The following is a 24,612-nucleotide window of genomic DNA, read 5'->3' as shown; positions in this document are numbered from 1 at the left end:
TAACTCTACAAAATGATGGAACATTTTACTTCAATATGTAGATGAATTGACATTGAAGTCTTTGTCTAGGGAAAGTCATATTAAAACTGTTAAAGCAATAAAAAGTCAATTTTCCAAAGTAAAACAAGCTTTAAAAGAAAGTAGTTGAAGTTTGTGATGATTCAAACTTGACTTGGGATGCTAAAAAACTTTTGTCATATGAACTTTTGCAGTTTTGAATTTATTTTGAGTTTGGTCATTTGGAGCTTTTAACCATGTGGTCGCTGACTCGATTCCCACAGACGACGCCAATGTTAATGTAGTGTACTACAATGGTGTAGTTCACTCCACTACGCTAATCTGAGATATACTATGCTCCTTACTCTTTTTCTTGTCACAAACAACACAACTCATTAAAGTAGAGACCACGACGGCGTGGTTTTCAACTTTCTGATGCCTAAGTCAAGTGGGTAGTAATTTCTGTAGAGTAACAGTAAGTAGTCTGGATTGCTTACCTTAAGAGGTCAAGGGTTTGACCTTTAATAATTGATTTGAGGTAGATGATTCACTCATTCTCCGATGTGGGACTTAGTCCAATTGAAGTGTTCCCAGAAGCTTCATTTGAGACGCGCGTGCGGGCGCGTCTGTAGTTGGATTGAGCCGCGGGGCGGCTTGTTGCACAGCTGACATAGCTGGCTTCATGCCCGTACTGCAGGGTTGGGCTGCTTTTGAGCCTCAGTGTGATAATAGCTACGTTGATTATGGCTAGGCATAAGTCTATGCCAACAAACTTAGTGAGCAAAAATTTGCAATCCGATGATATGCTTCTTGATGTTGCTATTAAGAGTTTGAAATTGCTAGTTTCATTTTTTTAAAAATATAGGTAAAATGGATTTAATTTTGCTTTTAGTGATGCTAAAGAGATTGTTGATGAAATGGAAATTGAATCAGAATTTCAAGTAAAGCGTAAGTCTATAAGAAAAAAAAAACATTTTGATGAAATTCCTGATACTGAGAGGGAGCAACAATCTGCTCAAGAAGATTTTAGAATATATTATTTTCTTGTTTTAGTTGATATGACTCTTTCTCAATTGAGGGTTAGATTTGAACAAATATAATTTTTTTTAGTATATATTTGGTTTTTTATTTGATGCATCCCGACTGGTTTTTTTGGATCATGATGAATTGAAAATTTGTTGTGAGAATCTTAAAAAGACTTTGAAACATGGTGAGGATTGTGATATTGATGCAAATAGACTACTTTCAAAATTACAGATTTTGCAGGAAATGTTACCTATTGAATCTTATGATACTGGTAAACCATGGAATTCCCTTACAATTATGGAGTTTGTGAAAAAAAATGGGCATGTTTCCAAATGTTTTGGTTGTTTATCAGATTTTATTAACTATACATGTCATTGTAGCATATGCCGAAAGAACTTTTTCAAAATTGAAGTTGATAACGTTTTACTTGCGGACAACAATGACTCAAGATAGGTTGAATGGATTGGCAATATTGAGTATTGAAAAGAATATGTTAAAAACCATTGATCTTGAGCATATAATTGAAGATTTTGCTTCTAAAAATGCAAGAAGAAATCATTTTAAATGAGACCATATCTCTTTTGTAGCTATGGTTGTGTGTCATGCATTGAAATATTTCTTTTCTTTTGTTAGACTTATTGACTTTATGTCCTCCCGAACCATGTTTTATCATATGAATAAAAACATTCAAGCATGGGGATGAGCCTCCTAGCATTGCACTTGGCTAGGTTCGAAACCTCAGAACAAAAGTGAAAGTCTTTTTTTATTATTATTTTTATGTAGGATCATATCTTTTTATACGGCACTTGGCATAAAATTGGTCAAGACCGGCCCAGTCTGCTTGTGTGGTGTGGCGACTTATGTTTAGCATTTTAGGACATTTAGAATCGTTAAGATGTGATATGCTACTGTACACTAGCAACTTATGACTAGCCATTTAGGGCATTATTATCATAGGCTTAGTGCTGAGGGTAACTCTCATTTTTTTCACTGTAAGTCATCTAGATATCTATAACTTATATGGGGCTTTCAACTTTATAATCACTATAATTAGGAGGTGAATAGATTATAGTGAATGGCATTCAACTTTATAGTTCACAATCATTCGCTTTAGATTAGTAGTGGGTTATTATCCTATTAGTTAGAGCGTACTTTGACGTACTCCAAAATGGCAATGAAGTCATTATGGTAGTGCTGAGTCATTATCCAAACTAATGATTGTTAACCAACCACTAATCCTTTAGGTTAAATTTCACCATGAGTTGTGTTATGTCGTTTTAGTAGCAAAGCCCAATTATGTAGGTTGTTAAATCACCTATTACTTTTTTTTGGTTTGACAAATTGATTGTTTTTTTAAAAACTCAATGATGTTATCATTCATTAGAACTCAATAAACATAAAAGGATAAAATGACATAATTCACCCCCAACGGGTCCCGGCATGAATTAGAACTAAGCAAAGAACTAAAGTAACTATTACCTTAACTATGAACCTAAGTGCACGTTTGGTACCCTCATTATTGTGTACCTTACTAATTGTTAATATTGTCCCCTGCTCATGAGTATGGCCTTAGACTACACTAATTGTGTACTACGTTTGGTGTTGTCAAGCATAAACCTTTAGTATTAGATTTTGCATTTTCTTCTTTCTAGAACAAACAACCATGAATAATCCTCAAACCTTACTTCTAAAAAATTAGATCAATATCTAGTCTAGCCACAAACTAATTTTTTGATCAATTACACAAACCTTCAAACATCAGTACCCATCACAATTTCATGATAGAAGCAATCAAGCAAGATGATAAAATAATTTTACTCTGCTATGTTCGATTGGCAGAAGAGAGACACCAAAAAATTCAAGAATCTATATGATCAATCCTACTACCTACGTCTAAAAAATCTCCACTGATATGAAGAAAAGAGAATGCCTAAGAACAAACCAATTACAGGAAACCAATCTGATTCAAATTGCCCAAATCTCGATGATTTGAATTTTATTCTACAATATCCATGTCATCTTTTCATCTTGCAAAATCTCATCAATTCAAATTAAATTTTGCAACACCCAAATTCCTAATTACCTTCAATCTATACTTGAATGAAAAAGAGGGAAGAACTCAATTTTTTTTCTGTAACTAAACTTGCAATTCTTACCATTTCTAAATAAATATAGTCGAGAGCTATGTGGAGGATGAGGGAGGAAGAAGATCAGAGATCAACCATGAGAATTTGGGTATTGGGAGGAGGAGAAGATCATAGACATTGAATAATAGAGAAAGCAGAGACTGAACAAGAGTGGCTTTCTCCCATCATAGCTAAGGTTCAAGTTATCCTCGATCCACGTTTACGCGAGTTAAGGAGGTGAAACTGATTTTTTGGAGGTAGTGGAGGCTAGCACCACCTACCAAACATGCACTAAGTGCACCCTTCGTATGACCACCTTGTTTATTAGAACCCCAGGACCCCCCCCCCCCCCCCCCCCCCCCCCCCCCCAAGCAAAGGGAGGCTACCTTAGAGGAGAGTAGAGCACCAACGCCATAGATCGAGACCGTTGACACCATCGGATTAACATCATCATATGCCTTCTCACTTAGCTTCATAGCTCTCTTAGGACCCGCAAACTTACTAGTCACCTTCATCACCTTAGGCTTCTTATTAGAGACGAAACCCTAAAGAGAAAAGAGAGAGCGGCACTTTAGAAGTATCGATTGTTCTTGATCATTAAGAATTATAGTCTTATCAATATTTTAAAATATGGTTGACATATTGATATTTCTCTTTTATTGAGTAACATAATGCACTTTAAGTCAATTGACTTTAACAAATTTGTTTTTAGTAGCATAGGTCTCCACTTGATGAAATAAGAGGGGCTTAAACTCCACGAATGGATTATCTATAAACTACAATTATAGACATTAATAATGTTTTAATGAACTTCCTATCATGTTAAGTAGCAATAAAAACACTTTTTACTAACCGGTACATGTTAGAATAAATTACTTAGTGCAGTTTGGCATTTAGGCTTTATATCACATCTTGTATTCTATGGCAAATCTTTGGCAGCCGCACTAGCCATTGTTAAAAAAACAAGGAACTTCATGTGGTTCTCGTAGTTCCGAAACTATTGTGAAATTAACAAAATTTTCATTGCTGTATAGAGAATTACCGTGTAAATTAATAAATACCAAAGAGTGAGGTGAAAACAAGAGGTGACATTTTTGGTATATTGGGTAAGATGACGTTTGCAAATTGTATCACATGGTGTTCTTTTTAATTAGTGAAAAACATGTTGTCGTTGTTGACTTGGGGGGGGGGGGGTGGTAGGGCACTGCATCATCTTAAAAGGGGAGAGAGAGAGAGAGAGAGAGAGAGAGAGAGAAGCACACTTCGAATCTCGCACCTTTTAAATTAATAAATAGGGGCAACGTGTCCATTAATGAGCCAAGGTCCCTTTCTCCCCTGTAACACTTCTATATAAACTCCCATAACATTTGTGTCGTTTCTGTTCGAGAATCACAACTTGCTCACTACACGTTCAACGTCGGCAGAATACAATTCGACTTCTAGTGGCAAAAAAAACACTTCCAAATGATTACAACTCTCTACCAAAAATCTTTAACTACATGGCTAAATTTGAAGAATTTTTCTTTTTACGTTGATGTGAAGAAAATACAAGATATTTTGTGTATCTATAGCTGCTACGAAACTAACAATATATCAATTTCTCCACTCCTCAGACACATCTAAACTCTAATCTTGGAATAACATGGGATAGGTTGTTTAATCTATTGTAAATTTGTAATTCAAACAAGTAGCTGTGATGTCGATAAGTTGAATTTTCCCCGAAATCATTTTGTTCAACTTCATCAAGTTGTAAAGTTTAAATTAGTGGTTTTATAACCTAGGCTGACTTTAAATATTGTGTTACTTGACCCTATCGTGAACAACTATTTATAAGGGTGAAATATACAAATACGGTTTTTTTTAGTATGAAGTCAAGAATGATTTTATTTAGTAAGCAATACAAAGATAACACATACATAAAAGACCGACAATAAAGCCATCTCATATGGCTCTACTAGTCTAGAAAAATATAAGCAAACAAAACTAAAAGTACACACCTTTTGAATAACGTTTCTAGCGCTATTTTTTTAGTGCTTAGCAAAAATTAAAAGAATGAATAAATAGCAGCAACCAAGTCTTTTAAACACTGTGACCGACTCAAAATAAGTCCTAATGTGGGTCATAAAGACCCAACATAGCCAAAATTACACCACACAACAAACATGAGCCAAGAAGCTAACCAAGGCCCAAAAACCAATCAGCCCAAGGCCCAACAAGTTCATAGATTCCACCAACCAACGCGTCATCAACACCATCACGTCCAGTGCCGCCACCTTTGCTTTTACATCAGTTAAAACACGTCCAACAGCTAGACTGAAATCGGTGTGATACTCCACAGTACCACCTAAACTCGTCGCCAACCAAGTTGAGAAGACATCATCACCAACTGACAACCCCTTCCAAGAATTAGAGATTGGGAATCCAAGCCACCACTCCAATAGAACACCATGTCAGGGAAGGACCACAACCCCAACTTCATCATCTACATGCAACCTCGCCGGCCACCCGGTGTTTACAACTAGAACCCCACCGGCAACATCCACAAACTTGTTTATATCACAATCACGAAGAGACACTCGACTCAAATCTCCACTGGATCCTATATCCAAGGCCCAAGAAACAGGTTCACAATTGAAGAAGATGGGAACCCACTCTCCAATCGCCGATTCAGACTTGATCAGAGGAGAGAGAGAAATTCCCAACCCCGCCGTTGACCCCTTTCTCTCGAATAAGGGTGGAAAAACTCCACCATCCTAAGACACCGGTAGTGGTGGCGAGGGTAGAGAAGACGAGAGAGAACGCTGCATTTTTGCAAATACGGTGAAAACACCTTAAGTAACTACACATGAAGATTTCATGATTTAAATGAAGTGTTAAAAGATTTTCACAAACACTTCCTTTATCGAATAAACTAGTTATTAACATGAAAAAAAATAAGGCATTACAACAAGAAGATTGATCATATTGCAGAAATTTTAACTTGGGACTGAAGGAACCACAATAATTAAATCAAGCTGTCAATCCCTATAGCTAAAATAATTATTATATCACGGCCCGACGCCCGTACTCACACATTGGAGATACATGATAGTGGTTTGAAGTCGATCTAAGGTCAGAACAAACAGATTAGTATAACTAAATATATAGTAAAGTTTATTTGAGCTATATATAAATATATATATCATTTTCTTTGTTCACAAAGCTAGCTGTGCCTTCGTCACGTATTAATTATTTGTATGTAAGCCCTGCGCATGCACACAAAGCATGGGGAACAAGAACAAAAAAAAACTAATTGAAGAGTTTGGTTTTAAGTTGTTAAAGTAATCGACATCAAACTCTACTATAATTAATCTGTACGTTTTCTGATTATGTTTGGTTCCCACGTCAAGTAAGATGGATAAACTTCATGTGCTCCCTATAATTAATTTTGTATTCTGATTATTATAGGGTTTGGTTTCGACTAATTCTCTGCTAAAAACAAGAAGAAAGCGAAGGAGGTAATTGTTCCTGTGCTTATCTCCCCGGCCGACTTAAGTACCACCACGTACGCCACATCCGGAAGAGTGTCGTTAATTTTCTTTCGTTGGCTTATTGTTCCTGTTACTCATTCATTATTTGCATCCGGTCTTCTCACTTTTTCACAAATGTACCGCAATTAGGATCGGTCATGAGAATTCAGGGACCTGATGTTCATGGGAGGCAATTGAATTGGGTAAACTACCAAGAACAGTGTTGGTTGGAAATGGCGATGGCGACGGCGACTCCACATCAATCTCGAATATGAAGGGAAGAAAATGGGGTAGGCGCCAATAATTGAAAAAGAATATAATAATGAAGAGTGTGGTGGGGTCGGGGGGCAGTGGGCTCCCCACCACCGGTTTGTTGCCATCAAAGGAAAGATTCCTTTTATAAGTTTCTCTCTTTTCCCTAAAAGTCAAAAAGTTCCACTCTGTGATTGAGATTTGTGGCAACTCGGACTCCCTCAACTCTTGTTTAGTTGGCTCCTGCGTTACATCATCCCCCTTTATAATATGGACCCAACCACACTGATAATCATTCCAAACGCCCCTATTTTATATACCAAATTAGCTGTAGATCCCATCCAATTTAATGTTCTCCTTAAAAACATATTTTTTTTGTCTCAAATAAAAAATTAATAACATATATTTTTCAAGTTCGAAACTACATGCATAAAGGTTCGTAAAACTATGAGCATAATTTGCGAACAATCACCAGCGAAGTTGGTTTCTCTACAATTAGATTATCCGTAGATAGACTTAAAAGCAAAATAGTGTTTGAGTTGGCGGATGACTCCTATAATTAATGTTGTGCCTCTATAAGATGGCCATAATAAGTAGTGAAGAAATGAGTTAAATCCTTGAAATTACCCTTCTAAAGTGGTTGGAGAGTTAAAAAAAAAATGTTTGTAACTTGGATAAGAGTCATCATCAGTTGACCAAAGAAAAAAAGATGAGTCATCATAAGACCAATTCCGAAGTTTAAAGCTTCCAATGTATTTAGCTATTAATTTGATGTTATATATTGCATGCGTTGAGGTCAAAATTAGGAAGCAAACTAACACTGATTAATTCATGATGCTAGAGTAATATACACACATTTGCAGAAAGACATCTGTCAGGACTCAGGAAAGCCCATACAACACGATTTGCTCATAGGGCCTTGGGCGGTTCTAGGTTTTTTTTTTGGTCTGAAATTCTAGATTTAGGAGTGACTCAAGTAGGGGTGGGCACAGGACGGGATGAGACGGAACGGGCTCATCCCAAGTCCTGTCCCACTTTTTTGAATCGGGACGGGATCGGGAATGGACGGAGGTTTTTAAGAATGCATCATACTCGGGATTAATCCCGGTTGAGACGGGACGAGATCGGGACGGGACGGGACAAATCCCACCTTCATATGAAGTTAAATAAAAACCTATATTTTTACTTTTTCATTAACAAAGTAACATTCAATAATGAAATTTTAACAAAAAATGCATATTATGTTCAAAATATTATAATGTACCATTATTATTTGAGTTGATATAATTTTGGAGTTATTAAGAACATAAATTAGATTCATTTTGATACAAATATATAAGAATTTTTAAGTTTTTATTAAAGGTGGGACGAGACGGGACGAAGCGGGATAAAAATTATTCGTCCCACGTCTCATCCCACTATTATGAATCGGGACGGAATCGGGACGGGACAAACGTTTTTAGACCTCCGTCCCATCCTGTCCCTATGAATTTCGGGACGAAATCGAGACGGGATCGGGATTTCCGTTTTTTATGCCCACCCCTAGACTCAAGTATCCCTATTAGTCAAGACAAAACAACAAAAACTACGTTTTAAATCTTTTAATTTTGGGATTATTCTCCTTAGTGAAAGCATCCCCAAATAATTGATTATACTTATTTGTTTCCTTTTTATACTTGACTCTTCTCTTCCTCAATAGCGTGTCTTCAGCTAAATATCTTCTTCTAAATTGCTAGTTAGGTTATTATCTATTACGTCGACAATCTATTCAATTGTATTAATTGCATTAGATTTTGACCATATACATCATTTTGTCTGATATATGAGTTGTAATACCCCAACGGAGAGGGGGTGATGCGCCTTATATGTACATGCCCACCTCTATCTAATGCGAGGCCTTTTGGGGGCTCAACGGATTCGGAAGAGATGAGAACTCCGAAGTTAAGCATGTTTGGCCCAGGGCAATCCCAGGATGGGTGAACCACTCGGAAAGTGCTTCTGAGCTCCCAAAAACAAAAACTTGAGGGCTATGCCCAAAGCGGATAATATCGTGTTACGGCGGAGCGGTCTGGGTCGTGACATTTGGTATCAGAGCCACTCTGCCGTGTGGTGCGAGTGTGCCGACGAGGGCGTCGGACTCCCAAGAGGGGTGGATTGTAATATCCCACATCGGCTAACGGAGAGGGGGTGATGCGCCTTATATGTATATGCCCACCTCTATCTAATGCGAGACCTTTTAGGGGCTCAACGGCTTCAGAAGATAGGAGAACTCCGAAGTTAAGCATGCTTGGCCCAGGACAATCCTAGGATGGGTGACCCACTGGGAAAGTGTTTTTGAGCTCCCAAAAACAAAACCGTGAGGGCTATGCCCAAAACGGATAATATCGTGTTACGGCGGAGCGGTCTGGGTCGTGACATGAGTATTTTTTTTCAATGGTTATATGTGTCAATTAGACTAAACTGACAAATTTGAGTCCAAACTGAAGCATTCCAAAAAAAAAATTTATTCATGGTTTCAAAGAAATGTCCGGTCTACATTTCTCTAAAAACAAATATAGTCTACAAGTCCAAATCTGAATTATTTCCATTTCTTATCTTTTAGAAACTTTATTGATCAATCACGATCTTTAATAAGTCCTTAACATTTCGAACCGCTAATAAAATGCTCTTGTAAATAATTTTAGATTACGATGTGTTATATGAATATTTGATTGGTTAATTTATGTTATTTGTATATTTGCATTATAAGAGTAAGCCTCATTACTTTCACCGACTAGGTATATCGATTTTGATTTCAATTAGTAAAATTATTTTGTACCGTCGAGAATCTTCACTCTCTCTTTATAGTTAAGTTCAAGTATCCCCAATGATTCAATCTTGGATCCGCATTGGGCTACTTACTTTGTGCACCTTGAGGAATTATTCACTAACCAAAAGAAAAAGAAACATATTGTTTGCTGGTTTCCATAATTTGCAGTATACAAAAAAATTTCTGATTTACAAGGAAGATCAAAGTCTCAACCACAATTAGCTAAACATTCAAATACACAATTCCAATGTTCTTATTCAACATGCATGCAAGAGTACCTTCCTTTTAGCTTGGATGACCTTCCTTTTGGATTCTGTTTCTTATATGCTTTGAGATGAACCAAAGTTCAGATTCAAATTAGTTTGTGTAGTGGTGTTCTTCATCATCAACATTTCGGATAATCGCTTGGAGGCGGTAGAACAGACTCGTTGGGGCCTTTGCCATTGTCCACCACAAATGCCATCTTAAGCCCCCATGTTGTGTGAACCTCTAGATGACAATGCATAAACCAAACCCCTGCAAAGCCAACATGAAAAATGGTCACATTGGAGGTAGGTTTATACCCATAAACTATCAATGTAGCCCCTAATCATTTTCAATTTAACTTTCTGCAATGAGTTTACCTGGATTATCTGCCCTGAATCTGATTGCAGTCCATCCACCTGATGGCACTCCAACTGTGTTCCTCTCGACAGGATCGACAAGGTTGAATATTTTCGGATCAGTCTTGGAGTTGAAATTTCCCAATCCCCTCCCAGCTCAAAGAAGTTGAACCCATGAAGATGCACAGGATGGTTTTCAGGGGCTATCATTCCGGTGTCTTGTAGCACAAGCTGCACTGTAGAGTTGTAAGCTAGTCTATAGAGCCTAGTGCCCTTCATGGTCAGCATATTCGTTGGCTGCTGCGCTCCGGTATAGTTATAAGGCATCAAAGGGTTTCCGGGGAAATCATCAGTGAAGACTCCACTTATGTTGAAGACATGTGCTTGAAGGAGAGCAATCTTTGGCATCACAAACGTGATGTTGTTAAGATCGGCCACCACTCTATTACCGTTGGCACAACTAGCACATGTTTGAAGTCCAAGACTGACAGTGAACATCAACGAGTGATCAATTTTTTCAATGGGACCTTGGCCGGATAGGTTACTGAATTCAGGCTGCGAAGGGACATAGTGAAAGATGTGGCTAGGCGTGTCGCGTTTTGAGGAGGAGGGACGGTGAGAATAATGTTGGTGCTGGCAAGGCTGCCTCTATAGTGCAAGGTAGCAGTGGCAGTCTTGTTGTCTACAGCCACGTTCGGATTGTCCATGAAAGGCGAGGCAGCAACCAAATACTTGCCTGTGCTGCGGTCTGCGGTTAGGAGGACGTTTGTGGTTTGGCCAGGGGCTATGATAACGGTGGTGGTTTCGAAGGGTTTCGTGTACACGGCATCCACTTCTACTACGGTAAGTTTGTGGTTGGCAACCTTGAAGAAGAGTTCATCATTCAGTGCAGCATTGATGATTCTTAGTAAGTATGTGTGGCCTCGTAGTACTGGTAATTTGTATCCTCCTGCAAGCACATCAGATCATTTAAAGATCAATAAAAACTCAGATGCATACTGAGCTCAGTAGTTTACAACTTTAGATGGATTTGAGCAAATGTATGCTATGCTTACCTTGTGTGGCGCAGAGTGAGAGAGGCCCTGGGTGGCCATTGATAGTGTGAGCATCAGAAACATTTGGGGCTGCCCCAGATTTTAGAGCCTCATTGATAACAGCTTCCACATCTGATTTCCACCATTCACCTGCAATTTAAACAATAATGAGTAATTTTTTGAAGCACCCTTGAATTAAACTGGTATACTTTGGCATGTAACATGGCTCTTACAATTTCTCACCTAGAATAACCACAACTTCTTTCTTGGGTGCAGGAAAGGGATATGGGACTCCAAGCTTGGGTAAGACGACCAAGGCGCCATAGACCGTAGCCCTGAGCCAGAGGATATGTGCATGCCACCAAAGTGTGCCTCTTTGGCCGGTGACGGTGAAGTTGTATACGTACTGTTGTCCAGGTTGAATTGGGCACTGAGTTATGTATGCAGGTCCATCAGCCCAGCCAGTTCTCAGTTGCCTGATCCCATGCCTTCCATCGCAACATCAGAAAAACACAAGACTTCATCAATAGATAACATAATCATGTGATGTTAGAGACTTAAAAATGTTTATCACAAATAGTGTGCCATAATCAACAACTGACAATATTAACGATTATCGGATTCATGAAATAACTTCATATGATGTATATACATAACTAATCATGTGTTTTAATATATCTTTTAACACATTTTATCGAACATCTTATCAACCTATTTAAAGACAATGAAATTACGTACCAATGGATGCTAACATTGTACTTGACATGGTTGACAACCTTGATGAGGACAGTGTCATCTTCCCGGGCATATATGGTGGGCCCGGGGTACTTTCCGTTGATGGTGACGATGGACTTGCTTGAGCACAGCCGTGAGGTTTTCTTCAGCACCACCTAAACAACCCAGGCAGATTACAGTACGAATTGTCGTTAATTATTTTACTGCTCAACGGTCACACTAGTTTGGTGGCTTTCTCAACTGCACCTCCTATCTGAGAAAGGTATCTCATTTAACTTTATATTTTGGAGTGCAAATGATGTAATTTTGATATTCTACGAAAGATATATAAACACATTGACTTGCAATTGATATCTACATTATTATAGCTAAACTTTTTAATTTGCATCTCACATGTATGTAACTTATTAATTATGTAATGAATTATATTAGGTGACATGAACTACATGCGATTATTGTTACATTATTATTTGAATCCATTATTGTCACATTATTAATTTAAAATTGACAAAAAATAGTATTGACTGAGAAAGAAAAGATTTTCAAATGTTTTTGAAAACTAATTTTGTAAGTTGGCTAGCTAGTCACCTCAATAACTAATTTGTCATCAGGGTTTTAGCGTGAAAATTGAGAAAATAAGCCCGAGCGTGAAATGCTTGCATGGAACCAATTCAAGAGAGGCCAACCGAGTTGTGCTTCTTTTCTAAGCCCTGGTTTCTTGTGCAACTAGCTTACATATTGATACTGGCATGGATACTTGTTTATCTATGGACGCTCTCTATATTTAATTAATTAGTGCATGCAAGATATATATAATCACTAATGACCTTGTTGATCTAATTAAAATCTCAAATCATTTGAAGGAGAAAGAAAAGAACGAAACAAGAAACCCGAGTTGGCGACTTCTGCTTATATGAACTTGTATGTGTGCTGCAGATTAAGAGCAGGTAGAAAGAAAGCTAGCTCTGACGTACTGGACTTGCATGTAATCGCTAAACTTTCATCCTCAGATGAATATATAGGAAAACGCATGCACTTACATTGAACTTGTAATGCCTATCCAGGCATTCGACTGGTGCTGGAAACAAACAACTGATACAAGCCACGAAAAGCAATGCCCGAATCCACAGAACCACCTCCATTTCTCTATTTCTTTGATCGATCGTGAAAGCAAGCTCTACGAGCTAGACTCACTATATCAAATATTTCTATGTATTGCAGTAGCTAGTTGCTAGCTACCAAGCCTGTGAAACAATGGAAGCGAAACCGTTACATATATAAACAGGCTGGTATACCAAATAAGACTATATCAAACCCTCTGCTGCAACGTCGTTTTTGCTAAAGTTTTTTGGTGGGTAGAGGGAGATATAGAAGTGTATCTGGGAATGAAGCCCTAGCCTATACTTAAATAGTGTCTAGAACGGGAGAAATAATATATAGGAGCAGGCTAGCTAGCTAGTACCTTTCTAGTGGTGAAGAAGGTGGAGTTAATTATCTTGTGTATTACACAAAGTACAGTACTAGTTATGTGTCAACTGAAACACTTATCTTGAAGCCATGGAAATATAAGCAACGACTGTAGTTGATATTGGTTACCTACTGGTTTGGTGAATTCGTATTGGGTAAAGTACACCCAAACTACAGCTAACAAACCAGAAAGCAATAGGAAAAAATAGTCAAGCTAAGGAATACGACATGGATAACGACCCACAAATCTCAACAGAGTTTCCAGTTAATCACTCGATTAATTTAATTGGATCGATCTCTTTTGTTTTAGTTTGCATTGGTAACTTGTCAAGGACTAATGAGAATTTGATCTATATATATATACACATCAATTACCTGCCCCCGTTCTAGATTGTACTTTCTAACAGTCTTATTTGTCACTCAAATCAATTAATTAGTTAACCGTACGTTGATTGTCTAAGTCTCTATTCAAATCACCGAATTAACGATTATCATGATTTCATTTACACAAATGATTCATGGGTAAAAAAACGAACAGTTACCGTCGTTGGGTTGCTGGAAATGAAATGCTGGATTTTCTTTTGTGAACGTTTGTTTCTAGATCCAACATGATTTGTACATAAGCTGACTAGATAGATATTATAAACTGTAGTAGTATTGTAGGCAATGCCGCCATTGAGAGAAAATAATTTACTGTTTGTTATCATAGCTAATAACTTTCTGAGTTGCTGTTATTCAAGCAAAATTAGTCTTCGATTCGTTGGGGCAAACTGGAAAAGTAGTTAAGTTAGGAGAGCTTGAGCTTTTATCACTGGCTAGTTTTGGTAATGTCCCCTTTTGTTCAAGTGATTTAATTCTTTTTGCTTTGATAAAACTTCTAGCATCGTCGAGGTTAACCAAAGAGAGCAGATGGAGGAGATGAGATGTTAATTAACCCCTAGCTAGACTATTATTTTTCATCAGATTGTTGAGCGGTAGTTATCATGGATTGCCAAATCAAGTGGAAAGCTAAAGATTGGTTTGGAGATGGGTAACAGCTAGCTCGATCATCTGATTAACCTTAATTTAAATGGGAATGCATGAATTAATTAATTTGACATGTATCAATCTGTTGCTGTCTTACATGATCATTCGGCACAAATCAGTTAATTAATTAATTGATTATAATCAGCTTAACTAATGGCTCTTGTCATTTTCTAGTTTGTTGAGTGAAACAATTACGCACTTACGTGCACTGTCGATCATATCTTTTAATCCATCCCCCTCGTACCTTATCAATTCAGTCCTTGCCATGCATGGTATCCAGGGCGCGGGCGCGGCTTTCAAATAACCAGGCCGCGGGCTAGGGTTTTCGAAAATGTCCTTATAATCATTATTATTACTAATATATTTTTCAATACAATTAAAATTTGTGATGCATTTCATATCATGACACATTTCTCTTTAGCCATGAGAAATTATAGAAGAAATAAAGATCGAGCAAAGAGCAGATTACATCGATCACTTCAGGTGTACGTGGTGCAAGTGGTTTTGAACTATGCAAGAAGCCAGAAGTTTTTGTGGGTTTTTGAGTTGATAACGAAACCTCCAGCTTGGCCTTTCTTCTGTACTCCAACACAAGTGCACTTGCAGTTCTCAATCAAAAACTCTGCCGTGTTTATCACTTTCGATGACCCTGACGATCGCCCTCCAGGCCATGTATACGATCTGCACGTACATTCAATTCATGATGTTCAAAATCAAAATTCAAGCGATGACACAACAAGTTGAGGATGCATATGTGTTAGGATGCATTCTAGTACATGGGAAATTTTGAGTGCAATGAAGCCAAAATGTGCAAGTTTTAAGTAATCACCCCAAATGTCCCTTGGAAAAAAGACTTCGCCGTTGCCCTATGATAAGGATGTCGACGCCAAGAACTTCGCTGTGGTGTAAAATTGTGTTTGCTCTGTCTTTACCGGCTTCCAACGCCACCCTCTCTATGAGTACATTTAGTTTAGGTTTTTTCCGGTTGCATTCGTTCTTCATTTCTTCAAGGAAATCCTTCACCGGGTCAATCCCTGAGTTCGCAGTTCCATTTCCGTTGCCGTGATCAGACGACTTGGCATGGACACTGGCGTTAGCTAGATTAGGTGGGATTTTGAAGATCGTATTGAGATTAAATGCCTGCATCCAATTACTAGGGTTATCAACATGAAGGAGGATCAACTCGTCGTGATCGAGCAATGAATGAGAAAGTGCGTATTGGAGAGCACCCGATGATTCTCGGGATGGATCCGCAACCACCAATACTCTCTTTCCCGGCGCTTGCATGGTCATATAGGTACAGTTCTTGCCCCGCTGTTTACACCACCATTTACCCGGAACTTATCCCCGGCGGGGGTGAAAGCACCACAACTACCCAATTATGTCACAAATGTTTTTCAAATGAAGAGTCCGTCGACGAAGGGTAGGGAAGTGACATATAATAGGAAGTGGTCATATTTTGATACGGAGAACTAGCTGTATTGAAAAAACTGGTTAGTGATTCACAGAGTTTTTTTTTCTGGCCAGTGATTCAGAAATAATTAGCAGGAAGTTTTCTGCTATTATTAGGAAGAGATGTTAGAATCATCCTTGAGAATCGGTCAATTGTCTGCAAAGATCTTTGAAATATACGAGAGGACATCACCTGTGCCAAAATTACGTGTGCCAAATATGTACCACTAACAAAAAATCTTACATGTGGAATTCCATTAAGAAAATTTAATAGGAGTTTGACTCTGTTAATATTAATTTTATTTTATCAGTTTTTTACTAAAGAAAAAAGAAGCATTTTCAGACTCCATTTCTATTTCATCTTTTCTTCTTCATCATCTATCGACAATCATTTTGTTTTCTCTCCCAACCTTCTCTCGGGCAGCTTGCTGGGGGAGAAAGATTTGGTCGATTTATTAGAGAAATTTCAAGGAATGGAGACAATGTTTATGGTGATGGGCGATTGGATGGGGAAAAAGCAACGATCCAAGGAAGCATTGGCCGAAATCAAGGTAGTCGAAGCAGCGTAGGTCGACGACTCGTCGGCGGAGTGAAAATTTTTAGAGGGGGTTTGGTCCGTTTGGAAGTGGGAGATGGGTGAGATCAATTGGGAACACATTATTGGATGGATAGTGTTGTTGGATTATCAATTTATCATGGCTGTGTGGGTTTAGGGATGTTATTCTAGCTATTTCCAAAATAATCAGAGTGGATTGAGATGTTTTTGTTTTCTTTTTGTTTTCTTTTCTGGATATGGAGTTTGCCATGGCTTGTGGTTGTGGGTACTGGGTGGTGCAATGGTGGTGAAGGAAAAGTCTGGGTTTGTGTGAAATAAAAAAACAAATATATATTATTATTGAGTTTATTATATTTGTAGTGAGGTTGATTGAGTTTAAGTAAGGTCTGTAATAAGGACAAGTGTCGATACAGTATTGCTGACACGTATTTGGCACACCCAATTCGGGCACAGGTGATGTGCTCCCGAAATATACAGTTGTAGTCTAGTTTAAATCTAATTGTGTCATGATGTAAGGCCATCATACATATATCAAATGATTATACATCTAGAAAATGCCATGTATATATATACGGCAAAAATGCTAATTTAGCTATAATTGTTAGTTTGCACTCTTAATTTGCATTTGAGTCAATTTACCTCCTAAACTTGGTAACAATTGCCGATTTACACCAAATCCATTAAATTTAATGTTTTTCATCTAATTTTAAGTCATATGATAAGCATTTGAGAGACATTATAATCATTACATATTTATTCATATTTAATAATGAAATAAATTAATAACATTACTTAAGAAGAATACTTGCTACTATGTTTTTTTGTTTTTTTTTCAAAACATGTTATTGAATTATATATTTATTATTTTACGTGATATGGTATGTTAAAAGATATTAGAAAAATATAAATAAATACATAGAAAATAAAAAATAAATGTGTATATATATACACACAATACACTATATTTGAATGGGTGGGTATGTTGAATATAAAATTTGAAATAGGGTTAAGTATGTAGAAAAAAGATGTAAATAAATAATTTGATTAAAAATAATAATCCTCCTTTTAAAGTATTTTTATTTGTTTTGAAGAAAAAATAAATAGAAAATGATAACATTACGCCTCATGTGCATGATATGTGACGCAAAATTAGATATAAACAATTAAATTTAACGGATGGGTGCAAATCGGCAATTTTTACCAAGTTCATGAGGTAAATTGACTCAAATACAAGTTTCGAGGTGCAAATTGATAATTTCAGCCAAATTTTGAGTGTATTTTGGCAATTTTGCCTATATATATAGGCCCGATCCGAGACAGATGTCTGCAACTCTCCTAAAGTGTGGACATCTAAACTTTATCCACGATCACACGCTGGCGATGACGTTTCTATTGCCGGAGTAACTTCAGATGCATCCTAGACGTCGTTACCATGAAGATGAAGACTCAAGGTGAGTAGGTTTGAAGTTTTTGGGCAGTAGTCTCACCTGAAACTACTAGTTCGTCGGAATAGATAAAAAACCAGTCGGCGGCGGCTCCACTAGCAAGAAGAAGCTCCAAGTAGAGGCCTTGGACTCCGTACACCAGCAGAAACTTCATCGCCGACGCGTGATTGTCGAAAAAACTGAAACGTCCACACTTTTAGAGAGTTGCGGACATTCGTCTCCGAACGGTTTTGGGTGTGTGTATGTATGTATATATATATATATATATATATATATATATATATAGTCTCTATCCAGAGTGAAGTTTCACTCTGAAATTCCAGAGTGAAGCTCTAATTTTGGCACACTTTTCGGTCAAATTTTTTCACCATAAGCGATTCAATATTTAGGTATGCTATTCAAGATCATCTCTACAAAATTTCATCTAATTCGGACATCGTTAAGATATTGAAATTAGATTAAATCAATGAATGAATTAAAACTGTTCAACGTGAACCGTTCGTGTAAATCTCAATTTTGAAAGCTCAAATCATTATCAAATTAGATGAAATTTTATAGAGATGATCTTGAATAGCATACATAAATATTGAATCGTTTATGGCGAAAAAATTTGACCGAAAAATGTGCCAAAATTGGAACTTTACTCTGAAAATTTCAGAGTAAAGATTCACTCTGGATAGAGACTATATATATATATATATATATTATCGTAGATTTGCCAGCTACAATAAAATTATATTGTGTCCATATCTTCATCATCGGGCTAGGTTTTATGAGTTGAAAATCTAATCACCATATATGTAACATGATCGATCCTTTCATACTTGTTTTGTGATTACAATTCAGAAGTTCAACCCAATATATATCATTTTCCTTTACTTACATCAGATGCCGTATTGTTTATTCTGTGATTTCTATCGATTGCTTTGATCTATCATTAGCGGATAGAACCTTATCATATAAGAAAACGATGGGTATGAACTGGTTGTTTTGTATTCTACAAGTTGGAAATTGCAAGTTGTGCTGATAGAGATGGGTTGTAATGAATAACAAGCTGATGCGTTACCTTTCAAAAGAATATCATCCGTAAGTAGCTATTACAGCAACATGATCGAGCTATATAACCAATTTGCCCGAATGAAGCTCTTCTTAATTTGATTTATTAGCTATGCATGTCCTTATCACTGTGGACTAGATTTCCACACACAAGTGCTTGGTATTCCTTTGTTCACACTTCACTCTAATATGGAAGTCTTATTTGTACCTATTTTGACTAGTTTAATTTGTTGTTTTTCTTTTGTGGAAATACGATCTTTTAGAAGATAGATTACGTACGTGCTCATTATATAACATTATAAACCTTATTTGATGCTGAATCAAAGCTTAAAATATGTGCACCTCTAATTCGAGTACGTGATCATCTGTTATGGCCAATTCTGAGTATTAAATTGAAGACAACGGCAGAGGAGTGTAATATGTGAGTGATAGGCTTGATAGCATAGTTTTAGACGCCTTCTTTTACAAAGCAATTATATAAAATTAAAACCAGCAGAAGATGAGCTGAAACGGTTCACATTGACTTCAACGAAGCTCCAACGAGAACAAGCCAATTATGACATAGCTCCATCCGAAGGCAGCTGGCTTTATAAGCCTGATTTGCCAAAGGAAATGTTGCAGATTTCAATCAAGGAGCAATATAATTTCGTTTCCGCTTCCTGCAGTCCAAAGAACAAGAACTGGTTCTTCTATGCCTTTGGCCGGTAAGTTGATTATTCTGCATATTCTTTTTTGTTATTAAGGCTTTTGCTGTTCTTTTGATGTTGAATTAGTAAGTCATGAATAGTTAATTTTTGACATATATCTCAACAATTGTGAGATTGTATGTAGGTCAATCCAAGCACTTTGTTACGTTCAAAAGTTTGTAAAATTATAAATCCTTCTTTATTGTTAACAAATCCTGGAGCCAATTTTTGTCATTATTATCGCACCGAGCCTTTAGTTTAGTCCCGGCTACTAAAATTTCCACTATGTAGCTTCGGCCACACAAACTCTTGATTCATGAAGAAGATTCGATTTGTATGGGAGATTGGGAGTGATCTAATTGCCAAATACAAGCGCATATGGTATCTTCATGCATGAGAGCTAAGCATGATATTTACTTGAAAGACGAGTGTTTGATACTAACCGGGCAGAAAGATCTAGAGTAGTGTTTTGCTAGAAACTTAGCCAAATTATATCAAGGACCATTAGATACTCTGCAAAACAGAAAATCTATATTATTCTGAAACCAGTAAATTAAGATGTGGTAAACTAAGATAGTAATTCAAGATAGTAAGTTGTAAAAACCACTCCTTTGGTCAATTACTCATGCATGCCATGAGATTCCGTTCTTATTCACTAACGACCTCAAGAGAAGGAAAACTTGGAATCTCCACCGTCAATTTTGTGGTGACAACGCATCTTAAAGCAGAATCTTGTCTTAATTTTGTGACACGGCCACTGAAAATGTAGGATCCACATTCGCTCATAACAGTACTCTTGAAGTCAATCCACAGTCCCACACTGCTCGATTTTTCTCCATTGCGGCTTAATTTGGACCGATCTACCCAATCCTTCACTCATTCTTGCTTTAGCTTTCGTCTAAAGCTCGAAACTTTCTTATCCCCTCATTACTTTCAGCCTCTCAGAATTGATGTTCTTGAATTGTGGTATGTGTTTGGATTTGGGAAAGAAGAGTTCTTGGTTTGCATTGGTATCGAAGTTAATTGTTGCTGATGAAAGGTTTCTCTATTTGATTCAGGGTTGTAGTTGATTTTCAAGTTTGCAGCTTTATAATCCGAAAAGTCAGGAGGACTTTGGGGATTGACAGAGTCTTACAGCGATGGGAGAAGATGGTGTGTATGCAAAAGATGGGAGGGTTGAACCCATTGCAGAAGATGATGATGTGCACACCAAAGATGGGACGGTGGATTACAAAGGAAACCCGGCTAATAAAAAAGTCACAGGAACCTGGAAAGCCTGCCCTTTTATTTTAGGTACTTGTTTTGTTAAGATTTCTAAAGTGGAAGTAGTGAATATAAACATGTCGATATTTGATTTCTGGGTTTGATTTTTCATTAGGGAACGAGTGTTGTGAGAGATTGGCCTATTATGGGATGAGCTCAAATCTGGTCATTTATTTCAAGACACGCCTGCACCAAACCAGTGCTAAAGCAGCTAAAAGCAACTCAAATTGGAGCGGGACATGTTACCTTATGCCCTTGCTTGGAGCATTTTTGGCTGATGCATATTTGGGAAGATATAAGACTATTGCCTCTTTCTCAATCATCTATGTCATTGTAAGTTTCCTAGTTTGCCTTCAATTTCATATTGACTAGTTTAAGTTTTATGCATTGAACATGAACTTGATGGAGTATAATGATTTGCTTGAACACCCTGTTGAGGGAATTCCATTATGGGAGTCTTCTGGCTTGCCCTTTAATAATCAGAATTGAAGTCAGGTTTGAAATCACAGACATGTAAATCAGTAAAACATACCCAAATTTTGCAGAGTTAGTTTTTAAGTCCTGCACTAGATGGTGGTTATATTCTTAATACTCTTTAGATATGTTGAACCTTTAGTGATGCAAAAATGAATAATTCAGACTTAACCATGGTTTTTGAAGAATGTTTCTGTTGGAATTGTTTTTCTACCTCAAGGAGCACTTAATTGATCATGTGTTAATGTGCATAGGGGATGACGCTTTTAACATTGTCAGCATCAATTCCTGGCATGAAGCCAACTTGTGTTTCCAAAGATGACTGCCATGCAAACCGTGGACAAACTGCAGCATGCTTCATAGCACTTTACCTTATAGCTTTGGGTACTGGTGGAATTAAGCCTTGTGTCTCATCATATGGAGCAGACCAGTTTGATGATGATGATGAGGTTGAGAAGAAACACAAGGGTTCTTTCTTCAACTGGTTCTATTTTTCCATCAATGTGGGTGCATTGATTGCGAGTTCTGTGCTGGTGTGGATTCAAATGAACGAAGGTTGGTCGTGGGGTTTTGGTATACCAGCAGTTGCCATGGCAATTGCTGTAGTAAGTTTCTTTTTAGGTACTCGGTTATATAGGAACCAGAAGCCAGGAGGTAGTCCGTTAACGCGAATAATTCAGGTGCTGGTGGCATCTGTGAGAAAATACAAAGTCAAAGTACCTGAAGACAAGTCCCTTTTGCATGAAACCACTGATGCAGAGTCCGCCATCATAGGAAGCCGCAAGCTGGATCACACAAATGAATTCAGGTTTGCTTATAAACTGAAAAAACTTCAAATTATTTACTCTCCCGTTATAAGATAACATTGTTGTTTTACTTTCATTGTTGTTGGTTCTGTACTGACCTGTATTTTTATTCTTCAGTTTCTTTGACAAAGCAGCTGTTGTGGAACCAACAGACAATATAAAGGACTCAAAAGACCCATGGAGACTTGCAACGGTTACCCAAGTGGAGGAGTTGAAGTCGATCATAAGGTTACTTCCCGTTTGGGCCACTGGTATTATCTTTGCTGCAGTCTACAATCAGATGAGCAATTTCTTCGTCTTGCAAGGCACCCTAATGGATCTTCATGTCGGCAACTCCTCCTTTGAGATTCCAGCAGCCTCCCTTTCAGTTTTTGACACTCTCAGTGTCATCATCTGGGTCCCAATATATGACCAACTCATTGTTCCATTTGTAAGGAAGTTCACAGGCCACAGGAATGGCCTAACTACACTGCAGAGAATGGGAATTGGTCTCTTCATTTCTATCTTCTCCATGATATGTGCTGCAATTTTGGAACTCGTCAGACTCAGAAAAGTTAAAGATAACAACTACTATGATTATGAACACATGCCCATGTCAGTTTTCTGGCAATCGCCTCAGTATTTCCTCATAGGTGCTGCAGAAGTGTTCACTTTCATTGGACAGTTGGATTTCTTCTATGATCAAGCACCCGATGCAATGAGAAGCTTGTGTTCTGCTCTGTCTCTCTCCACTGTTGCACTAGGAAACTACTTCAACTCCCTGCTCGTGACCATTGTTACCAGTGTGACTACAAAGCACAACAAGCCAGGGTGGATACCAGACAATCTGAATTACGGCCACCTTGACTATTTCTTCTGGATGTTGGCACTGCTGAGTGTTCTCAACCTTGGAGCCTTCCTCTTGATTTCCAAGTGGTACACGTACAAAAAGACAGTCGGATCCATCCGATAATGGCTAAGAAGAAAATACTCTCTTCCTTACAGGCTTATATATTAGCCTCTAGTCCTTTTCTTGGTGGTTTGAATATTGAAACACTTGTACATGGTCTGTTACTCTGTTTAAGGAGCATTTAGCTTGTGTTTGCAATTCTGTAAGACAGCATTGGTAAAAAGTTACTCATATGGTGGTGTTAAACAGTTTATAAGTCAAGAAGAAGTGAGATACAAGTTTGTTTGTTCAAGTTAACTTTTGTTCCCACAGTACATTACTAAAACATCCAAGTTCTTCAACTGACCAAAAGCAACGCTTACTGATACGTCTGACCAAAAATTGGGGGAAAAAAGCTACAAAGTCTTCTCAGGGTGTGTTTGGTACAGCTGGGCTTATAAAAAAAGTCGACTTATGCTGATTTCTGAAAATAAGTGGCTGATAAATAAAGTTGCAGACTGTTTGGTAAACTGGCTTATATAAGTAGCTGTTAGTGACAGAAGTAATGGCAAAGCGTTTGGTAAACTCAAACTAGCTTATGCTTTTAATTTGTCAAATGACCAATTTAGACATATAAGATAATTTTTAGTTAATTTTAGTTTAAAACAATGCCTAAAAATATATGGCATATTAATATTGGATAATATTAAAAATCTATGCATCTAAGTGATCTAACTACTAACATGTTGGGGATTGTATTACTAACACAGTACTACATAACATGTACTTAGCATCACTTCTGAGTTTCAAGAATTTTACTAACCCCAGTAAACTTTATTTTTTTGCATCTAAGTTGATTTTTCTCCGTTTTAAGGTGTGTTATGGCCTTTAGAAATACTGTTTTTCAAGTTTAATACCCCCAGTAGAAGTTTACTAGAGGTAATAAACTTTAGTAAATTTTTACTACCCCCAGTAAACTTTATTTTTTTGCATCTAAGTTGATTTTTCTCCGTTTTAAAGTGTGTTATGGCCTTTAGAAATACTGTTTTTCAAGTTTAATACCCCCAGTAGAAGTTTACTAGAGGTAGTAAACTTTAGTAAATTTTTACTACCCTCAGTAAACTTTATTTTTTTGCATCTAAGTTGATTTTTCTCCGTTTTAAGGTGTATTATGGCATTTAGAAATACTGTTTTTCAAGTGTAATACCCCCAGTAGAAGTTTACTAGAGGTAGTAAACTTTAGTAAATTTTTACTACCCCCAGTAAACTTTATTTTTTTGCATCTAAGTTGATTTTTCTCCGTTTTAAGGTGTGTTATGGCCTTTAGAAATATTGTTTTTCAAGTTTAATACTCCCAGTAGAAGTTTACTACCTCTAGTAAACTTTAGTAAATTTTTACTACCCCCAGTAAACTTTATTTTTT

The 24,612-nt window shown here is 37.3% G+C and overlaps 3 protein-coding genes across 4 annotated transcripts in view; 2 read left to right on the top strand and 1 right to left on the bottom strand.

The window, feature by feature from the left end:
- The first annotated feature begins 4,938 nt into the window (after positions 1-4,938).
- The window catches only part of LOC126787601 (alpha-glucan phosphorylase 2, cytosolic), a 66,657-nt gene continuing 46,983 nt past the window's right edge, over positions 4,939-24,612 (top strand). The window contains exon 1 of the mRNA XM_050513458.1: positions 4,939-4,951. The gene's annotated coding sequence lies outside the window, so the exon portion shown is untranslated. The remainder of the gene's footprint in view (positions 4,952-24,612) is intronic.
- On the bottom strand, positions 9,855-13,434 carry LOC126787603 (laccase-4-like). The gene is given in 8 exon segments (XM_050513462.1): positions 9,855-10,235; positions 10,343-10,477; positions 10,480-10,840; positions 10,843-11,270; positions 11,377-11,505; positions 11,599-11,843; positions 12,094-12,245; positions 13,131-13,434. Coding segments are annotated over 8 exon segments (1,683 nt in total). The 5' UTR covers positions 13,233-13,434; the 3' UTR covers positions 9,855-10,104.
- On the top strand, positions 19,597-23,502 carry LOC126787602 (protein NRT1/ PTR FAMILY 8.2-like). 2 transcript variants are annotated; one of them, XM_050513460.1, is made up of 5 exons: positions 19,597-19,796; positions 20,837-21,071; positions 21,157-21,374; positions 21,770-22,323; positions 22,439-23,502. In XM_050513460.1, exons 2-5 carry the CDS (start codon positions 20,918-20,920, stop codon positions 23,271-23,273), a joined length of 1,761 nt encoding a protein of 586 aa, XP_050369417.1. In that variant the 5' UTR covers positions 19,597-19,796; positions 20,837-20,917; the 3' UTR covers positions 23,274-23,502. The 2 variants fall into 2 exon arrangements, with proteins under 2 accessions (XP_050369417.1, XP_050369416.1); XM_050513459.1 differs by lacking the exon at positions 19,597-19,796 and adding an exon at positions 20,554-20,744.

This window comes from Argentina anserina, chromosome 3, assembly GCF_933775445.1.
Source record: "Argentina anserina chromosome 3, drPotAnse1.1, whole genome shotgun sequence".
In the NCBI taxonomy this organism is placed as follows: Eukaryota; Viridiplantae; Streptophyta; class Magnoliopsida; order Rosales; family Rosaceae; genus Argentina; species Argentina anserina.
The sequence above is the reverse complement of the archived record's forward strand: the minus strand, read 5'-3'. Positions and strand labels throughout refer to the sequence as shown.

What these genes read in the sequence shown, in the direction of transcription:
- LOC126787602 (XM_050513460.1), top strand. Translation starts at nt 20,918, where the DNA reads ATGGGAGAAGATGGTGTGTATGCAAAAGATGGGAGGGTTGAACCCATT. An exon ending in AGCCTGCCCTTTTATTTTAG is followed by an intron (nt 21,072 to 21,156) that starts GTACTTGTTTTG and finishes ATTTTTCATTAG; the next exon opens with GGAACGAGTGTTGTGAGAGA. An exon ending in GATCACACAAATGAATTCAG is followed by an intron (nt 22,324 to 22,438) that starts GTTTGCTTATAA and finishes TTTATTCTTCAG; the next exon opens with TTTCTTTGACAAAGCAGCTG.